Source organism: Acomys russatus, chromosome 9 (assembly GCF_903995435.1).
Source record: "Acomys russatus chromosome 9, mAcoRus1.1, whole genome shotgun sequence".
Lineage (NCBI taxonomy): Eukaryota > Metazoa > Chordata > Mammalia > Rodentia > Muridae > Acomys > Acomys russatus.
In genome coordinates, this window is record NC_067145.1 from 19885789 (window position 1) to 19904571 (window position 18783).

General features: G+C 41.7%; 1 protein-coding gene across 1 annotated transcript in view; it reads right to left on the minus strand.

Annotated features, from left to right (window-relative positions):
* Positions 1-7695: 7695 nt before the first annotated feature.
* Basp1 (brain abundant membrane attached signal protein 1) overlaps positions 7696-18783 on the minus strand; it is a 49828-nt gene continuing 38740 nt past the window's right edge. The window contains exon 2 of the mRNA XM_051150999.1: positions 7696-9337. Within this exon, the coding sequence (XP_051006956.1) occupies positions 8633-9328 (696 nt within the window). The 5' untranslated portion in view covers positions 9329-9337 and the 3' untranslated portion in view covers positions 7696-8632. The remainder of the gene's footprint in view (positions 9338-18783) is intronic.

Here is an 18783-nt window from a genome sequence, read left to right on the forward strand (position 1 = left end):
TTAAGATACTTCTAAGTTACCCATATGGGAGATTTGAGGTGAGTTATGTCTTGAACTCCAGAAGAGAGGGTTCTGCACTCAATTTCCACGCTCATTAGGCCTTTGCAGTTGAAGTGATATGATTGCTGGTTGCTGACAGCAACATTTTTGGAGCAAGGACAGTAGTGAATGATTGAAGCAGTAAAGACCATAGGAAGAGACCTGGCACATCAAAATATTACACATAGAGAGTGAATAAGGAACAAGCCACAGTTCACCTAACCAATGAGATTTTTCCCTTTTAAGAGAATCTGTTTCTTAAAATTGAGTTAAGGGGAATAAAGAGGGTTAGCCTGGCCTCCATCATTCACAAATTCCAGAAGCAAGTGTAGGTGATGCTAATGCAGGCCTTGGAGGATGCTTGAGGCTACAGTAAGAAACAGTCTTTGGTCCTATCCACAAGGCCCCCAGGCAAGTCCATCCTCCAGTTCTCAGGTAAGCATGAAGTTAGGCTATTTCCTGGCCACAAAGCTAAGAAGTAAGCACAGAATTCCAAGGAAAGCTCCCACCCAGACCCCATGAAAAGGCAACTTGCCATTCCCTGGATTATATCTCAAATATCTCAGTAATGTGATTAGAACACTCTTGGGAAACCCATTTTGTGTTTTCATGTCCTCTAAAACAATACTTTCTCTATATTGTGCTTATTTTACATTTCCCCATGAAGTTATTTGTCCTGTTAGGAAACATAGGGCTCAACTTCATGGTCTTTTCCACTATATTTTCAAAAAAGTATTAAGTAATGTCTTTCCATTAAATATTCCTTTATAAAGTAAGTGGACAGGACGAATCTTCTTGGGGACTTTGAAATTTTTTATTACATTTATTTATGTATTCACTTATTATTGTGCTTGTATGTGAGAGCACATGCCGGGGCTCATGTAGTGAGGTCAGAGGACAGCTTACAGGAGTTGCTGCGATGCTCTCACTGTGTGAGTTCTAGGATTCAAACCAATGTCATCAGGCTTGGCAGCAAGTGCCTTGGCTCACTGAGCCATCTGGACAGCCTTGATCTCAACTCTTTAAAGAAACCAAAGCTTCCTGTAGGACAGCCACCAGGATCTTAGATTTGTTCCTGGATCACCACAGATGTCAAAATGTATGGATATTCAAGTCCCTTGTACAACACGGCATAATATTTGCATACAACTAGCATGCATCTTCCTGTATGCATCCCATCTTTAATAGACTACTTGTCAAATCTAATGCCTATAAATAGTTATCACACTGCATGATTTAGGTACTAGAGACAAAAAAAAAAAATCTGTACATATTCAGCACTGATAGAATTTTTAAAAACTATTTTCAGTCCCTGGATTGTTGAATGTGTAGACATGGAACTCATAAATATGGAGGGCTGACTGTACACCATGAACCAGGCCTTGCTAAAAATACCCTTGGCAACTATGTTAATATCTTTCCACTTTTTTCTGATGATGTAAACCTCGATGGTAGACCAATACAACCATTCCAGATTGTTTTAAATTCTTATTTAAGTAATTTATTCAGACTACATCTCAATTGTTAACCCCTCACTTGTATCTTCCCATTCCCCCTCCCTCCCTTTTTCATCCTATTCCCCTCCCCTAGGTCTGTGACAGAAGTGGACCTTGTCGCCCACTATAAGATCACAGCCTATCAGGTCTCTTCCTGGGAGCCTACTTACTCTTCCTCTGAGTGTCACTAGGTCTCCCCACCAAGGGGAAGTGGTCAAATCATGCAATGAATCTCAAAGAAGGATTTTCTATCAATCTTTAACCTCACTCCTTACCTTCCAGAAGAACTGCAGAATCAGGGCCACAGTTCAGAAATTGGCTGGAAGGTTTTGTTTTGTTTTAATATGTCAGGGATTTTTTTTTTTCAGGGTCTCACATTGTAGCCCTGTCCTGGAATTCATTCTGTAGACCTGGCTGGCCTGGCACCTAAAGATCCTGCCTCCCATCTGGTATTAGAAGTGTAAGCCTCTAAGCTCAGCCAGACAAAGATTCCTTTTATAACAAGTGGAATGGCATTTCAGAACCACTTCTCTTCCTTCTGGAAACAGTTGATGGTAGAACTCTCTAGATTCTTTTTGAAAAGCATTCTGTGTGGAGACCATTTTGAATTACCTTACATTCTGAGTAATCTCTCTATTACTCTTATAGATGAATTCAGCTAGAAGAAGGAAGATAGACAAAACACAGGTGAGTGCCAAGGAACTTCCGCAACAAATGAAGCGTGAGGTCTGCAAAGCCAGAGGAACAGAACATCTGGGCCTGGAGAAACGGCTATGTGGCTAAACTAAACATACTTGCTGCTTTTGCAGATAACTTAGGTTCAATTACTAGCACCTACATGGCAGGCAACTCATATCTCCAGTTCCAAGTTAGTCAACACCTCTTGTGGCCGCCAATTGGCTGCAAACATAAATGCAGGCCAAACAGCATATGCACATACATAAAGTAAAAATGAATCAACTTTTTACAAGATACATTTGAGGAGCTTACAATATTTTTTTGTAGTTCTAATCCAACGTAAGCATTTAGCCCTGTGGCAGACAAGCAGGGAGCAAATGGAAAAGGATTAAGCAAGAAGTAGAGCCTTTAACAAAATGTAGAGAAAACAATAAGCAACGAATAAAAGGCAAATGGATGTAATGAAGTTCTGACTAGCCTCAGAAATGTAAGCAACCCTCTTTATATGTGTTCTAGTAGTTCATCTTCTCACTGGGATATTGTTGGTTATCTTAGGGGGCGAAAAGCTAGAATTTGCTCTGAATTGCCAAGGCAATTTCAGCTCATGGAAGAGAAGGCAGCTGAATAGATAGCAAGCAAAATACAGTCATTATTATTCTTAGCTTTAAAAAAAATTTTTTTAAATACCCTCTGGGGAATTTGCATACTAGTCAGACTTCAGTGCTGCCGTGGGTGGTTCCGGCTGAGAGCGAGCTCTATTCTTGGATGTCTGCTCTGAGGCTGAGTGAGGCAGATTGCTCAGTGCTGCTACGGAACCTCAGAGTCATTTCTCTTCGTGGGGTTCACCTGTCACGTCAAATTTCCCCAACCTGTGCAAAAAGCTCTTGTAATGAGCCATACAATCCCCTTTTCTTGGCAAAACTCAAAACTGGGCTGTTTCTGTCAGTGAAAGACTGAAACATAGCCTTTGTCTTCCATTAATAGAATTGCTTTTCTTCAGGGCAAAGGCTCCGGAATTTCTCTTTTCTCTTTGCATCCCCACCCTTACCCTCACTAGTTTTGTTAACAAAAGTGTATCACAAGTCAACATATTTTCCTCAAGGCAAAACAGGTGCCTTTTTTTTTTTTTTTTTTAATCCGTCTTTGAGTAACAGTGTTACTATGTAACTGGATTTCAGGTTTTGTGACTCTTTACTGCACTGTCAAGGCTTTATCGTTCCATTACCAGGCAGCAGTCTTTGGTGCCTATTCAAACATTTTCTGTTTTAATAAACTCACAGCTTAAAGGCAAAAAGGCAGTGAGGCTGTCAATGCAGAGCTTTTCCTTCTAGTGTTTGGAATTCAGAATTTTAGGGGTTTTTTTTTGTTGTTGTTGTTTTGTTTTTGTTTTGTTTTGTTTATCAAAATATCTACATCATTTTAGAAATTGGATAAATTTTAATGTACAGGGAAGCTTGTAAACTAAAAGTTTATCATTTAATTATTTTCTGAAACTCTGGTTAGCAATTAGTAGAGTATTTGGTTGGTTGGTTTTGAATGAAAAGGCCCCATTTTCTTGGGAAAGTTTTCATCTCTTAATTCTTGGAAGATGGGAAGGCAAAACTGAATGAAAGAAAGCAAGTGTGGCTGCTCTCTTAAATTGCTTCAAATCTGGGCAAATTAATCTGTCCTTCATCCTTTGGAATTTCAATACACTGACCTGAGCAAAGTAAAAGAAAAAGATATGTTAGATAATGTCAGTTGATTTATATGTAACATTAAAAGTGAATTTCCTGAGTCCAGAGGAGAACTCGGGGGAAATATAAAATTACTTTTGAACAAAACAAAATAGGAAACAAATGTGATGTTTGCATGTCAGAAAAATATGAAAGTGGGGGTAGGTAAGACACAAAGATGCATTCGGCTCTGTTGTGTTTTCATGAATACAGTTGCACTGGGAGTTTTTTTTTTCCCCCAATATCTTCCTCTTTTCCAATGATATTCCGTCTAGGAGTCTCCTTGAGTGCAGATGTGAGTGGAAACATAAGACTGCTCAGTGGGAACGGCTCTTAATAACATGAAGTCTAACGACTGAGCGTGGGGAAGAATGAACTAACGCAGCCAGACCCCAGGACCTGAGGTTTCACATACCACTGAAAATTGTGTCATTAAAAAGTCAGAAAGCATATAATCTCATGATGAAGAATGTCTTATTTCAAAACTAATGGCATACCAGATTGTCACGAAAACCTTCTATATTACCCTTTTTACTTCTCCATTAGCACACAGGGCTTTGAAAGAATGACATCCTTGTTAAAGAGCCATCCCCAAGCTAAATACTTTAAATATCAACTGCTTGGCAGAAAAAGAGGGGTAAAAAAAATAGTGCCGGTTTCAAATGAAACTAACCACGGCTCTTTTTGCAAAGCTCCTGCTAGTCGAGAATGGTGGTGTATGCCTTTAGTGGTGGCACTTGGGAGAAAGAGGCAGGCAGATCTCTGGCTCCCGGCATTTGAAGTCAGCCTGGTCTACATAATGACTTCCAGGCTAGCCAGGTCTATATACTAAGACTGTGTCAAAAACAACAAAACAAAAACAAAACAAAACAAAAACCCTGCTCGAATGAATTCCAAACCAGCAATGATGCCACCATGGTACATCTTTAAGATTGTCCCCGAGGATCCAGTTTTCAATAGTGTGCAAATTAGTTAAAAAAAAAAAAAATCTCAAATAAAATACATCTGCAATATTATTGTTGAAAGTGAAAGGCTGGTCTGAATCAAAATCATGACGATGGATCTTACCAATCCTAAAACAGAAGACTGGGTAATTCCAAAATTTAAAGTTTGGCATGCTTTCTACGTAGGTCTTTTCCCCAGTAAATAAAATCATTGGAATTTCCTGTATATCAAACTCTGACATCTAGAAAGGAATAAATATAAAACTGATATTCTGTTCAAGGCCAATTTTGGTGGTGGACTTTAGTCACTATGTTGTCTGTCTGGATAAGGAACCTGTGTTCCAGTACCCTTTGGTGTTTCACTCAGTGAAGATTAAATTTCCAGAGCGCTCAATGAAAGCAGACTGTGGCTACCAATGAAGAACTTGGGCACGGGCAACCAGAGAATGTCTAGGTCATGGCAGATAGTATTTGCTAGTCACATCCTTAGAGTCCACCCAGCCTGAGTCTTGACTCCAGTAAGCAGAAGAGGGCCCCAAGAAGAATAGAGGGTGCTCTTGCCTCTTTTTCTTATTCTTCAATGGCTGGAAGTTGCCTATGGGTGACCTTTGCTAGGCTGAAGGTCACATTGGACCATCCCAGGTTGCATGGCACAGCCCAGCTCTTGTCAGTTTGCATCTATATCCAACATTCAGAGGTAGCATCAGCTACACAGAGTAGGACCTCCAGAGACAGGATAAACCAGCAACCATGGAAACATGCATTTTCGTTCCTATTCATTCTCTCCTCCCCATTGCTCCCCGCTCCCCACCCTCCACCTCCGTAAGATATACATCAGCACCCAACAAATTTATGTGAGTACCCAACACCCTTCCCTATCTGGTTGAGCCAGGCATTCCCACGTTCTGGGTTTTCTGCTGAATATAACAGTTTTAAACTACATTGAAAGAGGTCTCTAAATGATGATAAAGTTAAAAGTCATATACTTTATTCACATTAAAAGTATATCTTTTGTGCTGTGGTGACCACATTTCCTTCTTTGTTAAAATACAAAACAGTTAGGAAATAAGTGACTAGATGTAGCTCAGATTTTAATTCTCTTGCACCACAGCTTTCAACACGTGAGTTGGAGTGTGTCTCCTTATTTCACTTATCTCACCCAACAACTTTGACTGGTAAATGTTACCCAGAGAGCCCACGTTGGTTGTTCTCACCCAAAATCCTGTGAACATTTTAATTAAAATGGTGAAAGGAGAAAGGAAATCTATAACCTATTCCACCAGACATGTTTCATTGCAATACATAAATGTCATTTCATAGGTACTTTGCCATCCACAATAAACTTCTTTTTCAAAACGTCTTTTTAATTTTAAAGATAATCTGTAATTCTATAAATGTCTTCTGGTTTGTCAAATTTGTCACCTCCCTAACACATGAACCCCATGCCCACATGATTTGTTTCATATTTTAGGACAACTGATTAATGCTCTGGACACTCCCTGCTGTTTCTCTTACATAAAACAGTTGTCTGATGGCTAATGTTTTTACATAGTTCATGTGTGCTCTGCTATTATGCATTAAGAGTTCAAAGTCATTTTCTGTAGGAACAAGAACCCCAAGAGCTAGACATGATCATGAGCTTGGCTTGAACTTGAAAAGTACACAAACTGGTCCAACTCTGCCATTTCTGATTCTCCAGGCGTGGGACTGAGTCTTCATACTTGGAGACTGTCTGGAGAGCATCTCTATCCTCTCTGTGTGGCGCACTGGAATAGAACCAGGCTGACTCAGACTCACAGGGCCATGCTTCCCAAATTCTACAGGAAAATCTAAGGGACATTCTCAAAGATAAACCTGGTAACTACTTTTCTGGGCATTTCTCTGATCTGGGTCTGAGGAACCTTTGCAGTGGCTAGGTTTCCTTTTCTTTTCTCCTCCTCCTCCTCCTCCTCCTCCTCCTCCTCCTCCTCCTCCTCCTCCTCCTCCTCCTCCTCCTCCTCCTCCTTCTTCTTCTTCTTCTTCTTCTTCTTCTTCTTCTTCTTCTTCGGTTTCCAGTATAGGACTGGAACACTCCCAAGTTACTCTCAGAGATTCAAGAGACAATCACTGCTTTTCTTACACTCTGCAGTTAAAGCTGCCTTTCCCCAGCCCCTTCTCCCTGTGTGACGTAAGGGGACCACGAACACCCAGATGGTCACTAATCCAATAAAGAGTCATCAAGGAGTGTCATGTTAGCACATCTGCCTGTGCCATACATTCCTCCCTGGGCATGTGCACAAACATCTACATATTTCAGCTATCAGAGAGTTCTTGTCTGTGAGATCACAAGGTTTATGTTCCCTCAAAGGGAGAGCAAGGGAGGTCTGGAGAAGGTGGAAGCCACAAGCAGCAGAAGAGAGTGCAACTACCTAATCATGGCATTCTGGACTCCTGCCTGGCTCTGTTATCAGTTTACCTAAAGGAGGGGCAGGTACAGATGCTGGTCCACAGATCCACAACCTACACACAGGATGTTTCTGTAAGATCCAGCCTTCAAGATACAGCCTTTGATTGTCCTTACGTTTCATTCAAAATATCCGCTCTTTTAAAGTATTGGTGATTACATGTATATGTTGGATGTAAATCCATATAACATTCCCCCCTCCCCCACTAACCATATGGGACGTGACAGGGATGTCACTGTTTGGTGTGTTTTATTTTGTTTGTTTTTAAAGACAATGGTCAAGACCACTTGAGGACCCTGCTTTACACCTTCATTCAGTTACACTCAGGAAAGAAAAAACAACCACTCTAGGAAGGGAGGGGAAAGGAAAGCCAAGAGTCTTTACTACTTTTTAATTGTTTAACTTTATTACTGTTGCACCATTTATACAATTACATATAATTTCAATGCATCCATTGTACATTTTTTTATTTTTATTTTTTATTTTTTTTATTTTCCATTTTTCCAATGGGTGGTGTGTTGGTGTCTGTGACACAGATGGAAGAAAACTGGAACTGCAACGAAGGCAGACTTTTTTTTTTTTTTTTTCATTTCCACTGACCAATAAACAGAACTACAGGTGCACCCAACCACGGACATGCATTAACTCGTCATGAGAAATCTAGGTAGGCTAAGTATGATGAGAGAATGTTTGTTACTCCCAAAAATATGTGGAGAGGAAGAATGGAGGGTTGGCATCGAGATACATGTGGACAAGCTAAGTGGGCTCCGTCTGAAAGTTGGCATTCATCCACAACGTTAAAAAAAAAATATCAAAATAAGAAAAGGCTGTAAATTAAAAAGGAACCACAGAAAATACTGCTTTCATAAAGATCTGATTGCCTTGGCACTGGCCCTGTGGGCAGACTCAAACGCTTCCCTCCCCAACTGCATCACGGGAGAGATGCTGGGGTTTTAAGGATGGAGTATACGGGACAGCGGTTCAGTTACAGATGATGTACTTTCAGACAATGATCTCTAAAATCCAGGACTGACTGGTCAAGTTGACTGAAGGTATATTAGATATTTCCCCACAAAAATACTATTTGGATTCTCCCCGCCCCCTCCCTCCCCTGATGGGACACATCCTCTTTTCTTTTCTTTCTTTCTTTCTTTCTATCTTTTTTTTAAATCCCTTGGGCAATACATATCCTTACTTCCAATTTGAAACAAGTTAGTATAGGATAGAGAGACAGAGAGAGGACAAAGAGTGAGAGACAGAGAGAGCGTGAGACAGGTCGTTTGCAAGTGGCGTCGGTTCTGGCTAGGCTGTCCCGGTTACTCTTTGACGGCCACGCTTTGCTCGGAGCTGGCGCCGCCAGGCGCCTCGGCCTGGGGCTCCGCGGCGGGCGCGGCGGGCGCGGGGGCCTTGGCTGTGGAACTGGGCGCCTCCGAGGCCGCGGGCGTCTCCTTGGACGAGGGCGCGGGCTCCGCGCTGCTGCTAGGTTTAGAGTCTGAAGCCGCCGGGGCCGCGTCGCTTTTCGTCTCCGGGCCGGCGGCGGCGGCAGCGGGAGCAGCGGCGGCGGCGGGAGCCTCAGTCTTTTTGGCCTCGCCCTCCTCCTTGGCCGCGCCCTCTCCCGTGCTCTCTGTGCCCGCGTCGCCGGCCTTGGGGGCCTCGCCGCCCGCAGCGGGCCCGGGCGCGGCCGCCTCCTGCTCGGGCGCCGGCGCGGGCTCGGGCTGCTCCTCCGCGGCGCCCTCGCTCTTCTCGGGCTCGGCCTTGGGCGCCTCCTCCTTGGCCGCAGCCTTGTCGCCCTCCTTCTCCTCCGCCTTGGCCTCGCCGTCCGCCGCGTCCTTGGGCTTCTCCTCCGCGCTCTCCTTGACCTCGGTGGCGCCGTCGGCGGCTGCCTGGGGCTCGCTCTCCTTTTGGGTCCCCTCCTCCTCGGTGCCCGCGCCTTCAGCCTTCTTGTCTTTGTCCTTGGCTTTCTCGTCGTTCACATTGTAGCCCTTCTTCTTCTTGCTCAGCTTGCCTCCCATCTTGGAGTTCTGCAAGGAAGCACACGGGAAGACAGGAGGGAGTTAGAGTCAAGTGGCAAACTTGCAGAAGGCCTCCTGTAGAGCAAAGGGGTCAAGGACCTCAGGCCACTGCACTGGGGCCACGGAGCAGCCTGGATGGCACATGCATTCTGTCACAATTAGAAGTAACACCACATGTCGAAGCAAAGAGCAAAAAAGAAAAGCTTCAGCTAGAGGGCAGCAAGTGGGGGGCGGGGGGTGTCAAGTAAAGGTGATCAATGCCTGAACCGCGGTTGCCAATAGGGAGGACAGGTGGCTCGGTATTGGTTTCTTATCTGTCTCAAACATCCAGGATTGAACACTGCAGCACAAAATGGCAGGGACAGCCATTTTAGAACTACAATATAGCTGTTTTTAAAACTACCACCACCACCACCAACAACAACAAAACCTGCTAATTTACAAATAACTTTCTCTTATCTGTTTTTTTTTTTCCACGTTTTATAGCAATGTATGCCTATGAGAAGTCACTCACATGTTGCTTTCTTGAGAAAATTTAATTGTTTTTTAATTATTAATGCAAGATGGCAAAACTTTTAAAAGCTAACATTCCACTGCCCCTGGTGGTCCCTACAAGATGAGGCAGAGCCCACTGCAGGGCCACAGGACAGAGCAGACACTCTCCTAACTCTGCCTGCCCTTACCAGGTCCCTTTGCTGTCTTCACCCAGCTATCCCCCAGCCCTTCCTTTTATCCATTCAGATCAGAAAAGGTGTTTTTTTTTTTTTCTTCACTACACTTCTTGAAATCATGATTCATGAAAGTGAAATAACCCACACGGTTTGAAAGTCAGGTGTTGGAGAGAGTACTATTCTTCAGTCAAAGTCTGTCTCACCATGCTATGCTAATTCCCTATCTGGGTTGACTTTAAGAGTTGGAGGAGACAGAAAAAAAAGAATGAACACAAAGATGCCTAAAGTACTCTCCCTATTTTCAAAAAAGGTCTTTATTATGTCACACAAGAATTGCTGTTACATTTCTTTTTTTTTTTTTTTTTTTTTTTTTTTTTAGCTGTTACATTTCTTAAAATGGGGGAGGGAGGAGTGGCTTAGAGGCCTAACCCCCTTCAAACAATTGGTCCTGTTTTACTTAATTTTCGGTAGAAGCAAGTCCATGTGGTAAAACCACAATTAAAAATATTTTTACCTCAAAGCAGTAAATGAAAACACAAACTTGACTAATAAGTTAAATGGCAACTTCTAACACCACCACATTCTTAGACACACACAGCTCCGTGTCACATTTGGATGCGTTAGGTTGAACTAGGAAACAGAAAACCTGACAAGTCAACCTTCAGGCTCTTCTCCCACCTGTATCACAGAAACCCATACACTAACCTAGAAATTACAGCCTATGAAGCCAAGAGTAAATGTAGTCTCATTGTGAACCAAGAATGGAGCACTGGGTTCTGACACCCACAGTGTGAAATTCTATACAGCAATCCCCAGAGGTTTAAAGTCCTGGTGGTTTACAAACCTAAAATCTACGTTGCTAAAATTGGTTTCCTGAAGCACAATGAAAGCCACATTCTATTCTTTGTTTTAAGCCCTGCCGTGATTCTTTCCTTGGTGGAAATCGAACAGACACAATCAAGTTGTAGGTAAGAGAACGTGTCACAATAACGTCGATTTTTTTTTTTTTTAAAGCACAAATACCCCATGCTTTCAGCTTCTTACCTGTGTGGAATACAGCCAAGTGTTTATAGAATGCACTAGAGCCCCCCAGGACAGCTGTCCTCTGGTTATGTCACACAAGAATACGAGTGAACAGCTACCCAGCACCCAAAGGGGTAAATAAATTAAAGTTACAAATTAAAATCTAAGGTGTCGGGAACACTCCTAATCCAAAATGATGTGTCTAAATTATTTACCCTTCCTAAGAGCATGGTACAATGGTGTGCCATTAGCATCCTCCTATTACTCAGAAGGAAACTCTAACTAGCTGAGCTCTGAAGCTCTACCATAAAACAAAGGTCAGTGACTAAAAGAACGTGGCAGTGCAAGAGGCACCACCTAGCAGGTGAAGCGAACTCTACCCACTTGGAAGCTCATCTGGTGCAGGAGCTCTACGCCCAGGAACTCTGCAGCAGGACCTCCCAGAATGGCCCGGAGTGCAGCACATTAAAATGATACAGGCTACAAAAGAAACTTCACGGGCACTCTACTGACGTTCTTTTCTCAGATCCTTAAGAAACGAGAGCAAGCAAGGCATGTGGCCATGGAGTTGGATGGATCTTCTCCTTTCTATGCCTTCTAGTTTTGAAAGAAATTACTTAATATACAAAGTTGCAACGTGAGTTTTAGAAAAAGACAGATACAGGGCTGGAGAGATAGCTTAACAGCTTAACCGTGCTTGTACGGACTGGAATTTGGACCTATGGTCCAGTGTCTGCAATTCTAGCACTGGGAGGTAGAGACTGGGATGCCTTGAGCAAGATAACTAGACTAGCCTTCTCAAACAACTCCGAAAGAACCTGCCATTGAGAGAACTTGCCTTGATAAATAAAGTGGAGAGTAGTCCAGGAACATTCTGGACATCAACCTTGGGCCTTCATACAAACAAGCAAGCATTTGAACAAACACATTTGCAAACACACTATAGATATATAGAGATGAGAAATGCGGGGTCAGAGAAGAAACAGGTATCTTAAGTCAAGATGTAATCTATCTTGGAAGTTACTTAAGCCTAATCCAAAGTGGCATTGAAAGAGTTAAGCTTGTCTTTGCATTTCCTCACAGTTAGGATGTCACCTAGCAATGAGTGGCACCACAAAAAAAAGCCTGTGCATGTGCTAAACGCACAGGCTAGAGTTCTGTGTGTTCATGTGAGAGCAGACACTAGGATCTCTCTCAGTGATGAAATCCCAACAGGAAGTGCCTTCTACATTTTCCTGTAAAGGTACAAGAATAAAGTCTGCCATAAGAGCTAAAACTACAGAATCACAGTTTCAAATACACATAAAAATAAAACTAGCCACACATGGCAGAGGGAAAAAAGTGCTGGGTTGAGTCTGGTTAACAAGGGACAAGAATTATTTCATAGAGACTTTAGACAGTAGACCATGGTTGACCCATGAATTCCACCTCCAAAGCACACCAGCCTTGAATCCCTGAGCAAGTTAATAAACCTTGTTTTCTCTCTATTTCCTATAAAATAATAAGTGTCGATTTCACGAGAATTTTAAGTGAGACATCAGTCCAGTGTTTGACATCTCACGTGTCTGTTAACATGTTGGTCCCTCTCCCCAATACTTCCTCTGCACTACCCAGAGAGTTCTGCACTTAGAAACACCATCAGAATAGCAGAACTTAAGTTGCACATGGATAAGTTTTAGAGCCAGCCATTAGATCCACTGTAAGTAAAATGCTGTTGAAAAACCAGACACTTTTTAAAGTGTCCTCAGGAGATATTTGATGTGTATGCTTCAAACAAGCTTCTCCTGCCTTTGCAGACGTGCTTGAGAATTTACATGGCTGATACCAAATCAGTCTGCCTCTCTGGTGAGAGTACCTTAGACATATGTAAGTCTCACAATGTGATGAGTCTTTCTAAATGCACCGATAAGCCACTTTAGCAGGAAATCTGTTTCTAGACAAAGATGTATAAAGCCACAGGTTAGAAGTGGAGCATAGTAGCTCTGTAATCCTAGCACCTACGAGGCTGAGGCAGTAGGGTGTTGTGCTCCAAGCCAGCCTGCGTTACATAGCAAGCAGGATCTTGTGTCAAAAACAAAACAAAACAAAACAATTATGCGTACATTATAAACCCATTCCCCCAAATTTGAACTAGCCCTGAGTGGTCACAAAGAAAGCCTCATTTGACCTTACACTGTGTTCTCAACACCTTTCCATCAGTTATTTCAAGGAAACAAGAAACTCCATTTTTTACATTCGGAAGGAAAAGAATCTACATTCTTTACTTAAAGGTCAATTGCTTCAAATTTATATATAAAAGGTAAAGAAAAAATCTCTATATTATTTTGTCTAATAAGTCAGTTAGCATGCTCATGAGAGGCTGCAACATGACAAATGTCTCTCTTTTTGGTGATTTTCTACATATGAATTTTTTTCTTGAATAAGTATCAAAAAAATGAAGTAGTACTTTAGTACTTTTAAAAACACTAATATATAACATATTTCAAATCTCACAAAACTATCGTCTCATTCTATTTTTCTTCCCTAGAAACTTGGCCTCTATTTAATTCATTGGATAAAAACCAGTACGTCCAGAAGACATGTTTGAACCTGGGGTGAAGAGCAGAAAAAAAGACGTGAGAGTTACAGGAGTCAGAGGCAGCTGCTGGCCACAGCAGCCCCGTTGCATCCACGTGTCAGGGAGCTCGGGGTTTGTTTCCATGTAGCATGACTCATAAGCAGGTCTCTCTTGAGACCAACTTCATAGATTCCATACTTACTGATGATGCAAACTACGTGTGTGTGTGTGTGTGTGTGTGTGTGTACATATAGAGACATGTAAGGATCACAGAAGAACTGTGGTTTGAATGAGAACAGCTCCCATAGGCTCATACATTTTAATGCTTGTTACACTGGTGTTAGAACCATGTTGGAGGAGGGATTCCACTGGAGCCAACTTCTAGGTTCCCAAAGCCCAGTCATTCCCAGCTAGTTCTTTCTCTGCTTCCTGCTTGGGGATGAAGATGTCAACTCCCAGACACTGTTACAGTGTCCTGCCTTACTGCCTGCCTGCAGCCATGCTCCTGGGCATGGTGGTCATGAACTCCAGGTCCTCTGGAACTGCGACCCACAAATTAAATCCTTTCTTTTATAAGCTGTCTTGGTCATCGTGTATTATCACAACCACAGCAAAGTAACTAAGACAACAACCTTGGCAGTTGTTCCTCAAGCACTGCCACCTGGGTTCTCTTGAAAGAGTTCCCCCATGGGCCGGGAACTTGCCAATTTGCTTAGACTGGTAAACTAAGGCCCAGGAGCCTCCTGTCTCAAGCCTATGCCATTACACCTGGCTTTTTAAACCTGGCTTCTAGTAGCTGACTCTGTCATCTCCCCAGACCCCACATCCATCCCACATCTAAAGCCATGTTCCATTAACTTCATTACACCCGAGGAGGCTCGTAAGGAAATGTCTTCCTAGCCAGGTAGATCAGGTACAGTGATTTCTTTTTCCAAAAAAAAAAAAAAAACAACAACAAAAAAAAACAACAACTGGAAAAAGTAATAAATATCCTAAAAACTATGCTTCAGTTCTTCCTCTAAATCAAGTACTAGAACTCTTGGACCTGACAGGTATTTTTTATAGGGAAAAAAAAAAAAAGTTATTTACAACTAGTTTTGATTTCACAGGGAGGAGAAACCTTAATGATGATTGGTTCTTGATGCTGAGGGTTTTAAATATGGAAATTTTATAACTACAGAAAATTTGAATACTTGAATAAATAATTGTCTTTTATGTTTATTTGAAAGGGTGGGAGAGTAAAGATGGCAAATAATTCAGAACTTATTATAAAGGCGCTCTTTAACAGAGATTGTCTGAAATTTTCTTGTAAATGTGCATTGTTTTCTTTACAGGAAGCCCAGGGAGTAGGAATATATGTTCCTTAGTTAGTCACATTACATAGGCTGTGCTTATTTTGTATACAGTCCCCAGGACACAGCAGGCCCCAGTCAGCAATTATCACAGAAGTCCATAAAACCACCCAGCTCTCACAAACTACAGTATGATTTGGATGCTGACAAAAAATCCAGCTCCTCTGGAATAGTTCTGATCGTACATTGTTTAATCTTAAAGTAAGCCAGTCTATCAGTATGGCCACTTAAATTAAAAGTTACTTTTTCCATCTCAGAAAATAAAGGTGGAAAAGGTCAGTCACAAACAACAGTTAGGGAGAAAAAATTAATAACATTTTTCCTTTGACTTGTGACATTCAGTACAAAGCTTGCTAAAAGTGGCAAGATTTGATTGTTACAAACTGACTATGAATCTCAGCTGGGCCCCTTCCGTCTGTGACTCAAAGTCCCTGACCAGTAAAGTATTGAAATTTTAATCAATTTTGGCATAGGGCGAGACGCATTATGAATAGTTATAGCACTATATGAAATGCTATTTAGGATAAAAGTGTGACATTATAAGGTTCTATGTGTCTGTGATCATAAAACTAAGACCATTTTGTCCCTTAAAAACTGAACTTGGGTTGTAATTGTGATGAAATATCTGACGTGACGTCAACTTTTGTGACACTTGTTAAAAACTAGAGATAAGAAAATAGTAATTTTAGACTATGAAAACAAAGTTAAAATAAACTTTATGAAACACAATCTTAATATTTACCAAAGAATAGAACTTGGGGGGGGGGTCTTAATTACATTCAGGAGATATTTTAGCACTGTGTGTTAGCTTGTGAGTCAGAAAGAGACCTCACTGAATACATCACAGATGAAGTCATAATTGTCAGGAAAGTCAGGTTTCGTTAGCTTCGCTGGCACAGAGCGATCAACAGTGCTGTGGCTATTTATAAAAGACAGTTGTTTCCTTTTTTCGCTCCTTTTGGTGTGTCATCTACCACCATCCATGGTCCTGCCCAGCAGGATTCACCCTCTGGCAAGGGAAGGGACTTACCAGAGCATGTGTCCTTTCTGTGCCATGCCGGTCATATCTTTTCAAAACCAGCTTAAGTAGAAGGATGGTTAACACAATCCTACAAATTAACATGCCATGTAACTTAATGTTGTGTTGAAATGTTAAGAAAAGGTAAGAAGGAAGAGGTTTGGGGCCCTAATTTCTAAAATATATCTACCTAACACTCTCTCTCCCTCTCTCTCTCTCTCTCTCTCTCTCTCTCTCTCTCTCTCTCTCTCTCTCTCAAAGAAAAAAGGCAGTGACTGCTAATCTAATAGAAACAAAGAAATTTAAAACAAGTACAGAATCTAGGGAGCTAAATTAAAACAATTTCTTTCACCCACTCTGCATCCTAGGAAAACCGTTTAAGTATATAAGGTCAGTCTTCATTGACCTAAGAGGAAGAAAGAAATCTGTTTCCGGAATATAAAATACACTTGTAAGAAATAAGTCAGCTCTTGTGATGTAGGAACGATCATCTGCAGCCATTCCTCAAACTCTCCATAGAGCAGACATTGTCTGCAGAGCCTCAGGACCACGCAACCCATGCAAACAGAGCCCTTCTGTTCTCTGAAGCTGCCTCACAGGACACTAAGTCTCGAAGCTTAGCCACATATCGACACAAATTGCATCTACAAGAAACTTCCTCCCACAAACTTGCCAGTGGTGGGTAGAATCATCTCCGTGATAGAGCAGACACCCGTCTTCCTTGGTGCATCCCATGGCTCTTCCGGTCCTAACCACAGAATTTTGTTCCAGGCACAGGAAAGCAACGCAGAAACCTGGAGGACCTTCTCTTTGTTCTTTCCAGGGAAGAAAATAATAGCATCCTGAATTCAACAAAGAGAATATGGAAAAAAAAAAAACCTCCAGAGAAATAAATGATAAGATATTACAAGACAAATAAAGGCCAAAATGTTGCTAAGACTATTTTTTTCCCCTTCCTTCCACAGGCCTAAGGCATAACTCACAAATATTGTTCTCTCTAGTTAATACCTCTCACCTTGGAAGAAACCATTTTCTGTTTTGATTTTAACTGAGCCCAGAAGCCTGGGGGAATTATTGTCTAAGGGGAAAACATTATTTAGTTCATTTCTAAATACCTATGGCCTTTCGAATAGACTCAGGAATGATGAAATTATCTAAGAAATTCTTACGAATCGATTTTTTTTCTCCAAATAGAAAGATATTCTTTCTATATTTGCTAAAGGAGAAAAGCGCCCCCGGCCATTGAAAAATTGCTTTGGTAAATGGAAACTCTCTGACTCAGTAAAGAATGAGTAAAAAACACTGATTGGATCCTTTCCAGAAGACTACACCTGGTAGTTCTGAGGTTCCTCAACCTCCAGCAGCAGTGACCAGCTAAAATGCATGGCAAGCTATCACCTAGACATTCTTTTGGTTTTATTTAAAAGAAGAGCAGTAGGTCTGAATGCCTAGCTCAGCAGGTAAGGTTATATCCTAACCCTAACTCTAACCTTAGCCCTAATCCTAACCTTAATCCTAGCCCTAACCCATGGGGCATGGTAAAAAATCAGGAGGATTTCTGGAGATTGCTGGGTTCCAGCCAAATTCCAATGGTAGAGCATGTGTCAAGGAAATAAGATGAATATTGATAGAGTGGTGACATCTTCCACTGTCCTCTTTGCATGCCCAGGGCCATGTATACCTGCACAGAAATGTACGTATACGCAGTGGCTTTAGAACAAAAGAACTGCAGTACTATAAAATGATAGAAGTCATAGCGCCATGTGCTAAGATAGTATCTGATCCACATGTAGCCACCATGGAACTTGTTCATGTGGTTTCCTGATTAAAAATAAACATTTTGTGTTGCTTCTCTGTTCTTTGAAGTAAAACACATTCAATAGTGTGCTTGGGTGTAGATGAGGGAGAAAAAAAGAACTTTGGATTAAATCAGGCACTGAGTAAGAAAAATGAGGGTTTTATTAATTTCAAGACATGTTCAGCCCTTTGAGGAAGGTATAAGTAATATTCAACGAAGCTCCCTCAAAGACCCTTGTACTGACTGGGGTGGTCCCAATGGCCCTAAGTTTGGCAGCATGCAAAACTAAGGCGCTCACTTACTGGTGCTTTTCCTGGTCTGTGTTCTGAAGTTGGGTGCCTGACCTGCAGATACACATGATTTGCCATCACTTGCTTTTCACTTTAGTCGAGTTTCATTGGTCCTATTACCATGATGTAGGCTACCCAGTTTTTTGAGTGACTGAAGAACAGAACTCCAATCAGAGAACTGCTCTTCTTCAGAAAATGCATAATTGCATAAGGATGCAAATCCAAGGCACTAACTAGTATTGTTTACAATATACCTAATTCCATGTCTCATCAGCATGATGCACAGTAATGCTACTCCATCAACAACTACAGCTTTGTGACTTCATACAACTCCCTGGCATACATTAGCCTGCACACACTAACAGCATGAAGACAAGAAAATGTCATTAAGGCACTCAGAGGAAGGACAGCAGGTTACCAAGAAGAGACTTGATACCCTATGAGCATATACAAGGGGAGGAAATCCCCCTCAGGAACAGTCATAGAGGAGGGGAATAAGGGGAAAATGGGAGTGAGGGAAGAATGGGAGGATACAGGGGTGGGATAACCATTGAGATGTAACAAGAATAAATTAATAAAAAATTATATATATAAAAAAAGAAAATGTCATTAAACGCCTCCACATGATCCAAAGCTGGTTCGTCTGTTACTTCACAGGCTACCTCTGTCTGTGTCTTCCTTCTCTGCACTAATGACATCCAAGCACTTCTCACATAGAGAGCTGCCAAACACTGCAAAATTCCTAT